General features: G+C 43.1%; 1 protein-coding gene across 7 annotated transcripts; it reads left to right on the top strand.

The window, feature by feature from the left end:
- Nucleotides 1–13,176, top strand: LOC120272465 (probable amidase At4g34880). 7 transcript variants are annotated; one of them, XM_039279290.1, is made up of 6 exons: nucleotides 1–200; nucleotides 10,369–10,769; nucleotides 11,748–11,962; nucleotides 12,042–12,287; nucleotides 12,367–12,565; nucleotides 12,664–13,176. In XM_039279290.1, the coding sequence occupies exons 1-6, from the start codon at nucleotides 53–55 to the stop codon at nucleotides 13,054–13,056; spliced, it is 1,602 nt and encodes a 533-aa protein (XP_039135224.1). In that variant the 5' UTR covers nucleotides 1–52; the 3' UTR covers nucleotides 13,057–13,176. The 7 variants fall into 7 exon arrangements, with proteins under 7 accessions (XP_039135224.1, XP_039135227.1, XP_039135225.1 ...); XM_039279293.1 differs by lacking the exon at nucleotides 1–200 and adding an exon at nucleotides 2,491–2,599 and having other exon boundaries at nucleotides 10,277–10,769; XM_039279291.1 differs by lacking the exon at nucleotides 1–200 and adding an exon at nucleotides 2,491–2,599 and having other exon boundaries at nucleotides 10,261–10,769.
- The last annotated feature ends 563 nt before the right edge of the window (nucleotides 13,177–13,739 follow it).

Here is a 13,739-nt window from a genome sequence, read left to right as displayed (position 1 = left end):
ATACAAATGGCAGTCAAAACTCATTCATTCGACAATCGAAACAAACCCAAAGATGCCATCTTCTCTCTCAACCCCACAAACTCTTCTCCTCCTCCCACTCCTCTTCAGCATCATCAGCATCAGCATCAGCATCAGCATCAGCATCACCCACGCATTCGACTTCAAATACTCCACCATCGATCAAATCCAACAAGCATTCCAACACTGTAATGTTTGCAACCTTGGTCATGTTGACCAGGTTGACCAGAGACATTCCTACTTCCCTTTGACTGTTTGACTAGTTATGGGGATTCCTGACACTGTTGCTCTGCAAACTTGATTCTCACCCAGCTGGCTCCTTCTCCCCGTGAAGCTTCGGTCTTGTCATGGTTGGTGGGAGAGGCACTCTTCCTCTTCCTCATCTTCTTCTCCTCCTTCCTCTATTTAGCGACCTTTCTTTGAGTTCGGGATGAAGAGGTGGCAAGCTTCCTTTGAACTTCGGACTGAAGAAGCCAGCCGTGAGGAGGGAGCTCGAGTCGCATTGCTTGAGTTCGGCATGCGAAGGAGGCTGAAGATTCACCGTTTCTCTCTTCATCAAGCTTCGAGGTTAGCATCTAGGGTGTTTGTGGTTGAAGCTTCTTGTTAGATCCCCCTTCTATGCTTGGTTTGTGAGTGTTCTTGTGGGTTGTTGTGTTGCTTCCATGCCTTGTTGTGGCCTGCACCCTAACCTTTTTTTGTTTAGAAGAATACTAATCTTGTTGGAATTCTTGTAAGCTTAAAAGCTTAGTTCTTGCATCCTTGAAGCTTAACTGTTGTTGTTTGTGTTCAGTTTGGTTAATCTTTTTGCAACATGCTTAAACTTTGGAGGGTTTCATTTGATAATCATGCTTTGTGAGTATATGTGTTTATTTGTATCTTGTATGTGTAAATGGTAAGGCATGGGACCTTAACCTTTTGATGATTTTATTCTATTAAAAAAAGCTTGACTGTTTTTATTGTTTTTGTTAGTTGTAAACCCCTTAATTTTAGTAGAGGGTTGTAAGCTCTGTGGTGGTGTTAAGCTGCAAACTAAGTTGAGTTCTCGGATTACTGTTCACGTGTCTTCTAAATCCTTGTTTTAGCTTTGTTAATGTTGTAAGTGAGTGTAAACCTTGGTTGTTGTTGTTAGATCCTTGCTTAGCTATTTTAAGGACAGCTTTTCATGCTTGCAATTTGGAGCTTTGAGTGTGCGACCATTAGATTCGAGTTCTTTGATTTTATTCACACCTTGGTTTTAATCTTGACTTCTTGTAATCTTATCTTGATAGCTTATTAGTTTTGTTATGTATTTAATTGTGATGGTAGCGACTGATGCTTTTAGTTTATTTGGAATTTTTCTTTGTCTAAACTTGGGGTTTTGTTTGGATTTGTGTTACTTTTATTCATTGATAGGATGTCCTTAATTTAACTTTAATGGTGTTTAAAAGCTGGTCATTATGTGAGGTTGGTTTTGCATGAGACTTTGATTTGTATTATTTAATCCTCTAAGACCTTCTAGACCCTAAGTGCTTTGTTATAGGCCATTGTTGGTATTAACTTGTCATCTAAACCTAGTTTTTTTTTTCAAGCACTTGTAAGCATGTTTCGGAATTTCTATTTGCTTAATTATCTTCCACTTTGTAGATTACTGTGCACTTGTTTGTGGCTTCTAGAAGCATGATTAATCGTCCCATTTATGTGAATATTTACATAGTCATATATGTTGTATTTTTTTGATAGTTGGGATTTTTAATTGCCACCCTTGAACTCACATATCGGGTTATTATTTATAGACATAGGTATTTGGCTGTGCTTGTCTTATCTTGCAATAATTGTAAATTCTTTCTTCGGGACCTTAGTTGTAGATAGGCCCGACCCAAGACTAAATTCTAAGTATAGCTTTTGTTGGTTAGATTTTTGGTAGCGAGCCTTAGTTCAGCGGGACTGGGTGGACCAACTCGTAGCTTGGAGCCGGGTAGGCTCTCGCACCCCTAAATTTCGTACTTCTGACAAATTATTATATATTTAAGTTATTTCCTTAATTTTATAGTTTGGTTTAATTACTCATTTACTTGCTTGTTATTTATTTATTTATTTATTTGCATCATTTAATTAGTATTTATATACGTATTCCGTATTTTTTTCTGCGGTTTTTTTGTACATCTCCATTCTCGGCTCGCCCTGACTAGGAGGAGTAAGTCCTAGCCATGTGCACATGTTTTTACGTAGTAGCGCTACCCCCGATCTGCGGTCGAAGATCCCGGCTCATTTGTTGATACACTGATACATTCCGACTTCACGGTCGATGATCCAGCCTCGGCCTGTTGATTTTTGTTATTAGCCAGGGAGATGTATATGACTGTTTTCTGCGTATTTTTTTCGTATTTTGGATTATTTCTATATTCTGCATTATGTATAATTTATGATCTATTATTTTTGCAATATCCGCTTTATACGTGTTTTACTGCGATCCTACTGGGCCCTTGTGGCTCATGCACTCTGTGAATTCTGTTCTCGCAGGAGAAGATCAAGGCTAGGATCGGGGGGGTGTCTGGGAGTCGTATTGCCTACTCTATTAGTATTTCTGTATTACCCTTTTCCTGTGAGTGTAAGACTTGTACTCGATCTGTATCATGTTTTGGAAAGCTGTTGGGGTGTATTTGAATTCCATGAGGGCTTCTAAAGCCTATACTTGTAGTATTTCGGTTTACGGTATTCCATTTGTGCTTTTTGTTTTATATTTTTTTATCTCATTTTGTTAGGGGTTGACTCGACCGAGTCAAATCGAGGCCTTGCACCCAGTGGGACCCAGTCCCAATGGATGTGGCCCGATCGTCCATGGGCACTGTGGGGGCTGGGGACGTGATAGATTAAAGTGGTATCAGAGACATTGTTAGACGTCACCCTACTGATTTAAACTTTGTCTATCTTTGAGAGTTCGTTCTGAGAGTGGGTTGGGTAGTGTAACCTGTTCTAAAGTTCTGTCTGTCTTTTAAATTGCAGAATCATGCCTAGGGGGTAGAGGCGACCTCGCAGAGGACCTGCAAGCCCACCCCCGGAGCCCATGCAAGCGGAGCAGGAGGCCCCTGAACTATCAGATGAGGAAGTACAGCAGGAAGAGCTACCGAATCCCGCGTCCATGACCGACATCATGAGGGAGATGATGTTGCTGCTGCGTGCTGAGCGTCAGCAGCATACTTCTAGAGGTGGCCGAGACTTATCGGCCGAGTTCGGACGGCACACACCACCACAGTTCTCAGGGACCACTGACCCGACGGTAGCCGGTTATTGGGTCAGTCAGATAGAGAGGACCTTCCGAGCTATGCAGTGCCCAGATAGAGACAAGGTCAGGTTGGCTACTTTCATGCTGCGGGACAGTGCAGCACAGTGGTTTGAGAATGAACTACGCCTCAAAGGGGAGAGTTCCTTCAGGACCTGGGAGCAGTTCAAGAAAGTTTTCTACGGCAAGTATTTCCCTTCGAGCCGGCGAGCGCAGATGGAGAGGCAGTTCCTTAGTCTGAAGCAGGGGTCCTTGAGTGTGGAGGAGTATGAGGCCGAGTTTGATAGGCTGTCGCAGTTTGCTTCGACCTTAGTGTCGGATGAGAGCAGCAGGTCTAGGCGTTTCGTAGATTGCTTGAAGACCCACATCCGGCGGGCCATTGTACCATTCCTGAACCAGACATATGCTGAGATTGTCGATATTGCTAAGAACCTGGAGATCACCTGGCAGGAGACGCAGGACCAGGGGAGACACGAGCACCAGCGACACCGCCAGAACCCTCGGAAGAGTCAGTCTTCCGGGAGTAACTCAGGGCATTCTAGAGGAGAGCACCGGTCACAGCCGTATAGCAGACCCCCGAGTTCGTCATCAGGTTCTGGAGGCAGGAGATCTTTTGGCAGTGTGACCCAGGCTGTTCAGTGTCCTACTTGTGGAGGGAGCCATTCTCAGGCGGAGTGCCGACGCGCGGCAGGCGCATGTTATCGGTGTGGTAGTATGGACCACTTGGTTGCTCAGTGCCCGCAGAGTCCGCCTTGGCTCCAGGGAGGCGACATGACTCGTAGTGCACCTGTCGAGCAGCCCAGATCGTCTGACGGGTCACGACACACGGGCGCTCCAGGCCGATCCCAGCAGAGTGCCTCGAGGGGTAGGCCGGGAAAGGCGCCTATGACAGACCAGCCTTCTTCCTCTTCCCGTCCAGCAGGCCGTGGTAGGCCAGTTACTCAGGGGCGAGTATTTGCTTTGACACAGGAGGATGCTGAGGCATCCCACGACGTTGTTGCAGGTATCGTTTCAGTACATTCCTGCTATGCTTGTTCTTTGTTTGATCCTGGTGCTACGCATTCTTTTGTATCGTCTTCTTTTGCTCGCAAGAATTCTCTGCATGTTGTGGATTTGTTGCATGTTCTATGTGTTGCCACTCCTGTTGGCGCGGTGAGGACCGTTAATCGGTTAGCACCAGCTTGTTCTGTTGTCATTGAAGGGCGTGAGCTTTTCGCCGATTTGCACCTGATGGAGCTGCGAGACTACGACATCATTTTCGGTATGGACTGGCTTTCCTCAGTGTTCGCTGTAGTGGACTGTCGCAGAAAGAAGGTGCATTTCTGTTTTCCTGACCAGGAGGAATTCACCTTTAGTGGCAGTAAGGGGTACACCCTAGCTCGAGAGATCTCTTCTTTGCAAGCTCAGAAGCTGCTCAGCGGTGGTTGCGTTGGCTTTTTGGCCTCTGTCTCGGAAGCCACTCGCACCGGATGCACAGTAGCAGATGTACCTGTTGTCAGCGAGTTCTCTGATGTTTTCCCTGAGGACCTTCCCGGGTTACCTCCTGTGAGAGAGGTGGAGTTTGCCATCGATCTGGCTCCAGGCACAGCTCCTTTATCTAAGGCACCATACCGGATGGCACCAGCTGAGTTGAAGGAACTGAAGAAGCAACTGGAGGAACTGTTGGAGAAAGGGTTTATCCGGCCAAGCATGTCACCTTGGGGAGCCCTAGTGCTGTTTGTCAAGAAGAAGGATGGATCTACGAGGGTCGTGTATTGACTACCGTGAGTTAAACAAGGTGACGGTCAAGAATAAATACCCTTTGCCGAGGATTGATGATCTCCTGGACCAGTTGCAAGGAGCTCAAGTCTTCTCCAAGATTGATCTGCGATCTGGATATCATCAGGTTCGAATCAGGGGCGAGGACGTCCCGAAGAGTGCTTTCCGCATGCGGTATGGTCACTATGAGTTTACGGTGATGCCGTTTGGTCGACGAACGCCCCGCGATATTCATGGATTTGATGAGCAGGGGTGTTTCGACACTACTTAGATCGATTTGTGGTTGTATTCATTGATGACATCTTGATTTACTCATGAGCAAGCGGCGACGTGGAGCACTTGAGGTTGGTACTGGAGACACTGAGACATCATGAGCTGTATGCCAAATTTTCCAAGTGCGACTTCGGGCTCGATAGTGTGGCTTTCCTGGGCCACGTCATCAGCAAAGATGGTGTTTCTGTGGATCCCAAGAAGGTGGAAGCAGTCGTGGACTGGAAGAGACCGAGCACGGTCAGGGAGATTCGGAGTTTTCTCGGTTTAGCTGGCTACTATCGGAGGTTTGTGCAGGACTTTTCTCGTCTAGCAGCACCTTTGACGAGACTGACCAGAAAGGGTACCCGTTTTACTTGGACTGAAGCTTGCGAGCAGTGTTTCATGGAGTTGAAGCGTAGGCTCGTATCTGCACCAATCCTTGCCTTGCTAGAAAGTGGTTGTGGATATGTGATCTACAGTGATGCTTGTAAGACAGGCTTGGGGTGTGTTCTGATGCAGAATGGTCGAGTTATTGCCTATGCTTCAAGGCAGTTGAAGCCCCATGAGGAGAATTACCCCACTCATGATCTAGAGTTGGCAGCAGTTGTTTTTGCGCTGAAGATCTGGAGGCATTTCCTGTACGGAGAGTCTTGTGAAGTGTACACAGACCATAAGAGTCTAAAGTACATCTTCACTCAGAAAGAGCTGAACATGAGGCAAAGGCGGTGGTTGGAGCTGATCAAGGACTATGACCTTAGTGTTCACTATCATCCAGGCAAAGCCAATGTAGTGGCTGATGCACTGAGCAGGAGACATAATTATGGAACCGCCCAGTGGTTGGTGAGCGAAACCACTTCTGGAAGAGATGAGAAGGTTCGAGTTGGAGGTTGTCACGCCAAACTCTGGGGTTAGTCTGGCCAACATGCACATCCGACCGAATTTGCTGCAGAGGATCAAAGAGACTCAGATGGAGGACCCCAAATTGCAAGAAATCTGTGCTAAACTTCAAGAAGGAGAGATATCTCAGTTCCGAGTGCATGAGGATGGTACCATCAGATTTGGAGACCGAGTTTTGCGTGCAGATGATCCTAGCTTAAAGAGAGATATTGAGGAGGCCCATTACTCGAGCTACACGATCCATCCACGGAGGTGCGAAGATGTACGAGAGGACTTAAGGAACATTCTTGGTGGAACAACATGAGCGAGAAATAGCTACTTTAAAGTCGCCCATTTGTCTTACTGTCGGCAGGTAAAGGCGAGACATCGAGAGACCAGCCCGGTTATCTTGACTGATTACCGATACCAGAGTGGAAGTGGGAGCACATCACGATGGATTTTGTGACTGGGTTGCCCCGTACTCGGCGGAAGCATGAGTCTGTGTGGGTGATTGTGGATCGCCTAACCAAGTCAGCACACTTTCTGCCTCTAAAACCTGGTTTGGGTCTTGAGAAACTAGCTGAGTTGTACCTTGGGGAGATTGTGCGGCTGCATGGCATTCCTGTGTCGATCACATCCGATCGTGATTCGAGGTTCATTTCAAGGTTCTGGAGAAGTCTCGATCGACTCGGGTACCGAGTTGACATTCGATCTGACATTTCATCCACGCAGACGGATGGCGATCCCGAGAGGACTATTCAGATTCTGGAGGACATGCTTCGGGCATGTGCCCTTGACTTTTCTGATTCTTGGGATCGCTATTTGTCTTTGGCGGAGTTTGCTTATAATAACAGTTTCCAGGCGAGTATTCAGATGGCACCGTACGAGGCTCTTTATGGGCGGAAGTGTCGATCTCTGGTGTGTTGGAGTGATGTGGGAGAGCGGAAGTTGTTGGGTCCAGAGATGTTACGAGTTGCGAAGAGAAGGTGAATCTAATTAGGGGAGCGATTGAAAGACGCTCGAGGCCCGGCGAGAAGAGCTATGCAGACAAGCGCCGCTCAGATCTAGAGTTTTAGGTTGGCGATTCAGTTTTCCTGAGGATATCTCCTATGAAGGGTGTTGTGAGATTTGGAAAGCGTGGGAAGCTCAACCCCGTTACATCGGACCTTTTGAGATTGTGGAGGCGAGTTGGAGTTGTTGCTTATCGCTTGGCCTTACCACCGGACCTAGCGCGAGGTTCACAATGTGTTCCATATCTCTATGTTGAGGAAATATCACGTCGGACCCATCGCATGTCATTCGAGCGGGGAACCGAGTGGAGCTTCGGGAAGAATTTGTCGTATGAAGAGCAACCGATGGAGTTTCGGCATATAAAAGAGCAACAGTGGGAAATCGTGTGGTTCCATTGATCAAAGTCAGATGGAGTAACCACTCCAGTGATGAAGCTACTTGGGAGCGAGAGGCCGATCTGAGGGAGCGTTATCCCGAGTTGTTCCCCGACTCGTAAGGTGAGTTTAGAGGACTAAACTCCTTTTAAGGAGGGGAGATTGTAATGTTTGCAACCTTGGTCATGTTGACCAGGTTGACCAGAGACATTCCTACTTCCCTTTGACTGTTTGACTAGTTATGGGGATTCACGACACTTTGTTGCTCTGCAAACTTGATTCTCACCCAGTGGCTCCTTCTCCCGTGAAGCTTCGGGTCTTGTCATGGTTGGTGGGAGAGGCACTCTTCCTCTTCCTCATCTTCTTCTCCTCCTTCCTCTATTTAGCTGACCTTTCTTTGAGTTCGGACTGAAGAGGTGGCAAGCTTCCTTTGAACTTCGGATGAAGAAGCCAGCCGTGAGGAGGAGCTCGAGTCGCATTGCTTGAGTTCGGCTGCGAAGGAGGTGAAGATTCACCGTTTCTCTCTTCATCAAGCTTCGAGGTTAGCATCTAGGGTGTTTGTGGTTGAAGCTTCTTGTTAGATCCCCTTCTATGCTTGGTTTTGTGAGTGTTCTTGTGGGTTGTTGTGTTGCTTCCATGCCTTGTTGTGGCCTGCACCCTAACCTTTTTTTGTTTAGAAGAATACTAATCTTGTTGGAATTCTTGTAAGCTTAAAAGCTTAGTTCTTGCATCCTTGAAGCTTAGCTGTTGTTGTTTGTGTTCGAGTTTGGTTAATCTTTTTTTGCAACATGCTTAAACTTTGGAGGGTTTCATTTGATAATCATGCTTTGTGAGTATATGTGTTTATTTGTATCTTGTATGTGTAAATGGTAAGGCATGGGACCTTAACCTTTTGATGATTTTTATTCTATTAAAAAAGCTTGACTGTTTTTATTGTTTTGTTAGTTTTAAACCCCCTTAATTTTAGTAGAGGGTTGTAAGCTCGTGGTGGTGTTAAAGTCGCAAACTAAGTTGAGTTCTCGGATTACTTGTTCACGTGTCTTCTAAATCCTTGTTTTTAGCTTTGTTAATGTTGTAAGTGAGTGTAAACCTTGGTTGTTGTTGTTAGATCCTTGCTTAGCTATTTTTAAGGACAGACTTTTCATGCTTGCAATTTGGAGCTTTGAGTGTGCAGACCATTAGATTCGAGGTTCTTGATTTTATTCACACCTTGGTTTAATCTTGACTTCTTGTAATCTTATCTTGATAGCTTATTAGTTTTTGTTATGTATTTAATTGTGATGGTAGCGACTGATGCTTTAGTTTATTTGGAATTTTTTTTCTTTGTCTAAACTTGGGGTTTGTTTGGATTTGTGTTACTTTATTCATTGATAGGATGTCCTTAATTTAACTTTAATGGTGTTTAAAAGCTGGTCATTATGTGAGGTTGGTTTTGCATGAGACTTTGATTTGTATTATTTAATCCTCTAAGACCTTCTAGACCCTAAGTGCTTTGTTATAGGCCATTGTTGGTATTAACTTGTCATCTAAACCTAGTTTTTCAAGCACTTGTAAGCATGTTTTCGGAATTTCTATTTGCTTAATTATCTTCCACTTTGTAGGTTACGTGCACTTGTTTGTGGCTTCTAGAAGCATGATTAATCGTCCCATTTATGTGAATATTTACATAGTCATATATGTTGTATTTTTTTTGATAGTTGGGATTTTTAATTGCCACCCTTGAACTACGCATATCAGGGTTATTATTTATAGACATAGGTATTTGATCGTGCTTGTCTTATCTTGCAATAATTGTAAATTCTTTCTTCGGGCCTTAGTTGTAGATAGGCCCGACCCAAAGACTAAATTCTAAGTATAGCTTTTGTTGGTTAGATTTTGGTAGCGAGCCTTAGTTCGCGGGACTGGGTGGATCCAACTCTGTAGCTTGGAGCCAGGTAGGCTCTCGCACCCGCAAATTTCGTACTTCTGACAAATTATTATATATTTAAGTTATTTCCTTAATTTTTATAGTTTGGTTTAATTACTCATTTACTTGCTTGTTATTTATTTATTTATTTATTTGCATTATTTAATTAGTATTTATATCCAGTATTCCGTATTTTTTTCTGCGGTTTTTTTGTACATCTCCATTCTCGGCTCGCCCGACTAGGAGGAGTAAGTCCTAGCCATGTGCACATGTTTTCTGTAGTAGCGCTACCCCCCGACTGCGGTCGAAGATCCGGCTTCGGCTGTTGATACTCTGTTCTGTTCCGACTTCACAGTCGATGATCCAGCCTCGCACTGTTGATTTCTGTTATTAGCCAGGGAGATGTATATGACTGTTTTCTGCGTATTTTTTTCGTATTTTGGATTATTTCTATATTCTGCATTCTGTATAATTTATGATCTATTATTTTGCAATATCCGCTTTATCTGTGTTTCTGCGATCCTACTGGGCCCTTGTGGCTCATGCACTCTGTGAATTCTGTTCTCGCAGGAGAAGATCAAGGCTAGGATCGGGGGGTGTCTGGGAGTCGTATTGCCTACTCTATTAGTATTTACGTATTATCCTTTTTCACGTGAGTGTAAGACTTGTACTCGACAGTATCTCGTGTTTTGGAAACTGTTGGGGTGTATTTGACTTCTGTAGGGCTTCTAAAGCCTATACTTGTAGTATTTCAGTTTCTGGTATTCCATTTGTGCTTTTGTTTTATATTTTTATCTGTTTGTTAGGGTTGACTCTGACCAGGTCAAATCTGAGGCCTTGCACCCAGTGGGACCCAGTCCCAATGGATGTGGCCGATCTGTCCATGGGCCCGGCTGTGGGGCTGGGACGTGACAAACACAATCAGCTAACCTCTCGCCAGCTAGTCCAGTACTACTTAGACCGGATCCAGACCCTCAATCCACTCCTCCGCGCAGTGATCGAGGTCAACCCAGATGCGCTCGACCAAGCCGATAACGCCGATTCGGAGAGGCAAACCGCGCAGCAGCGCCAGCTCTCTGGTTTGCACGGCATTCCAATCCTTCTCAAAGACAGTATTGGTACCAAAGACCGGCTGAACACGACCGCCGGTTCGCTTGCGCTTCTTGGCTCGGTAGTACCGCGAGATGCTGGAGTTGTTGAGAAGTTGAGGCAGAGTGGGGCTGTGATTCTGGGCAAAGCTAGCTTGACTGAGTGGGCTAACTTTCGATCAAGACGTGCTCCGAATGGTTGGTGCGCTCGTAGCGGGCAAGGCCGGGTGAGTGCTAATTCATTGCTTGTCCCTTGAATCTTCCCTATTTATTTATTTATTTATTTATTTATTTATTATTAAAAAAATGGTTAAGTTTTTTATTAATATTATTTGGGTACCTTCTTATGTTTAATTAGATTTATTAGTTGCTTCATCTATAATTTAGTGTTAGTTTATCTATTTTATTTTTAAATAGATTTTCGTTACAGTTGTAGTGGGAAAATTTTTTTTTTTTCTAAATATATATTAAAACAATTACCAATTGGTTTCATACAACTGGCTTAGTCTTACACCATTTTATACTCTCCGCTCTGGACTAGTCTTAGGAAGAAATTAGCTAATCTTTATTCAAAACACAAAATAATAATAATAATAATTACCAATAAATTTGAATTAGCTACATTTCAATCAGGATCTCACTTTAATATGTGATGATAATATCACTAAACAATTATCTTACAATAATATTAAATGTAAGAAAGAATTTAAATTCGGGATCTTTGAGTATCGAATAAAATACCAACTACTTTATTATAACGTGCAACAATTTAATTTTAATACATATATTTTTATTAAAAATAATATTAGTCTTTAAACAATAACATGTTATTGAGAATAAACATCACCACACCTAAGTACACAAGGAGGAAACAAACCAATAAACCTTTGAAATTAGTTAAAACCAAAATTCAACTTTATTTCTAATATCTGCCTTGTATTTTACATATTATTTATATATATATATATATATATATATATATATTTTAATAAAGGTGGATAAATCATGACTTTATTTATTAGCAAACTGGGAAATAGAACAAGTACAAACTAACGATACCAACCCCAAGAGGATTACTTAGTTAATATGCAAATATAGAAATCTATTCCCATTGGAGTCAATTTAGTTAATATATATATATATATATATACACTAACTAATATCAAAAAGTAATTAATAGTTGGACATGCTCTGTTTGCTCTCAGAACCCGTATGTGCTGACTGCTGATACCTGCTCGTCCAGCAGTGGCTCAGCTATCGCAGCAGCAGCAGACTTGGCGACCGTGACACTGGGTACCGAGACCGATGGCTCAATCATATGCCCATCGGCCATGAATTCAGTGGTTGGAATCAAACCGACGGTTGGCCTCACCAGCCGCTCCGGTGTCATTCTCATCTCTTCTAGACAAGACACCATTGGGTAAACCTAAAACATTTTATGACTAAAATAATCTTTGTTGGACATTTTTATCAAACACTTGTGGGCCGTGTTATGTTAGACCTATTTGCCGGACGGTCTCGGACGCTGTGCATGTTCTGGATGCAATCGTTGGGTATGATCCAAGAGACGCTGAGGCAACAAGGGATGCGTCTGGGTACGTGCCTGCCGGTGGGTATTTGCAGTTTCTCAGAGCTAGTGGGCTGGAGGGCAAGAGACTTGGAATCCTTCGCAAAGGCTTCTTTGATGCATACCCGGAAGGATCCATACAAGCGCTGACATTTGAGCAGCATTTCACCACTTTGAGGTAGGTAACAAAGGTATCAAAACTCTTCATTATATACATGTAAAACTTAGATGGTAATGATGATGATGATGATGTAAAGGGAAAAAGGAGCAATCTTGGTGGATGATTTGGAAATAGCAAATGCTAGTACCGTTGTTGATTTTATGAACAATGGTGAGTTTCTTGTGTTGCCAGCGGAGTTCAAACAGTCTTTGAATGAGTACCTCTCTGAGTTGATCTACTCCCCAGTGAGATCTCTGGCTGACATTATAGACTTCAACAACAAACACAAAAGAGAGGTAATAAACCAACATAAAAAAAAAAAAATTTATCTCCGATCAGAAATCACTCTATTTTTCTTACCATGCAATGCTATCTATCAACTTGGAATTTTCAGGAAAGGATGGAGGAAATTGGACAGTCGATCTTGTTGTTGGCTGAGAGTACAAAAGGGATTGGTCCAGTTGAGGAAAGAGCCATTGATAGAATGAATCAGTTATCCATGCAAGGACTTGAGAAACTTATGAAAGAGAACAAGTTGGATGGTATTGTGACACCAGGTGCAAAGATTGTTAGTGTTCTGGGCATTGGTGGATATCCTGGGATCAGTGTTCCTGCAGGCTATGCAAGTGATGGTGTTCCTTTTGGGATTTGCTTTGCTGGTCTCAAGGGATCAGAACCCACATTGATTGAGCTTGCTTATGCTTTTGAGCAAGCAACCAATGTCAGAGTTCCCCCTTCTTTTAAGCCATCCTTCATGTCAGTTTTGGATGATATTGATAGCCTCTGAAATGTTTATTGTTTCATCTCTTTTTAAGACAAACACTTGTTTGTTGTCTGTTCTTGAAGCTTGATGTGTTTGTTGTACTGTTGGTTTTAGTGGGAAATGTACGGGAAACACTAATTTGAATAAAATGTCCAAAAGAGTAATCACTTATAGAGGCCGTCCGGAAAACCGGCCCGGCGGGCCAGTTCAATGATCCGTAACCGGCCCATACTGTAGACGGGCCGGTTACGGGTTAGAGTTTTCCTGACCCGTGACCCGGCGGGTCAAAACCCGGGTTGGGCCCGGCGGGCCGGGTCAAACCCGGTTTAATGTTATTGCTTTTTAATACTAGCAGACGTGTTGGCCATGGGATTTGAACCCACGATCTTGAACTCGGATAAGAAAAACCAACCACTGGAAATTTATAATTTGCTTTTAAATATTTATTGGAAAAAAATTATATATAGATAGATGTAGGATATGGATCAAAAATATTTTACATATATATTTAATTTATAAAAAAATTAAGAAACTATATAATAAATTAAAAAAATTATAAAAAAATCAATTAGTAAAAATATCAAATTATCAAACAATAAATTTTTCATAAATATTTTTTTAAAAATAATTATTTTTGTTAATCGCCTTTTTAAACTTTCATAAGATCTGAGATCCCTACATATCGCATTACTCTTAAATTCTCTTAA

Source organism: Dioscorea cayenensis, chromosome 11, assembly GCF_009730915.1.
Source record: "Dioscorea cayenensis subsp. rotundata cultivar TDr96_F1 chromosome 11, TDr96_F1_v2_PseudoChromosome.rev07_lg8_w22 25.fasta, whole genome shotgun sequence".
NCBI classification, from domain to species: Eukaryota; Viridiplantae; Streptophyta; class Magnoliopsida; order Dioscoreales; family Dioscoreaceae; genus Dioscorea; species Dioscorea cayenensis.
This window is presented reverse-complemented; position numbering and strand designations above follow the sequence as displayed.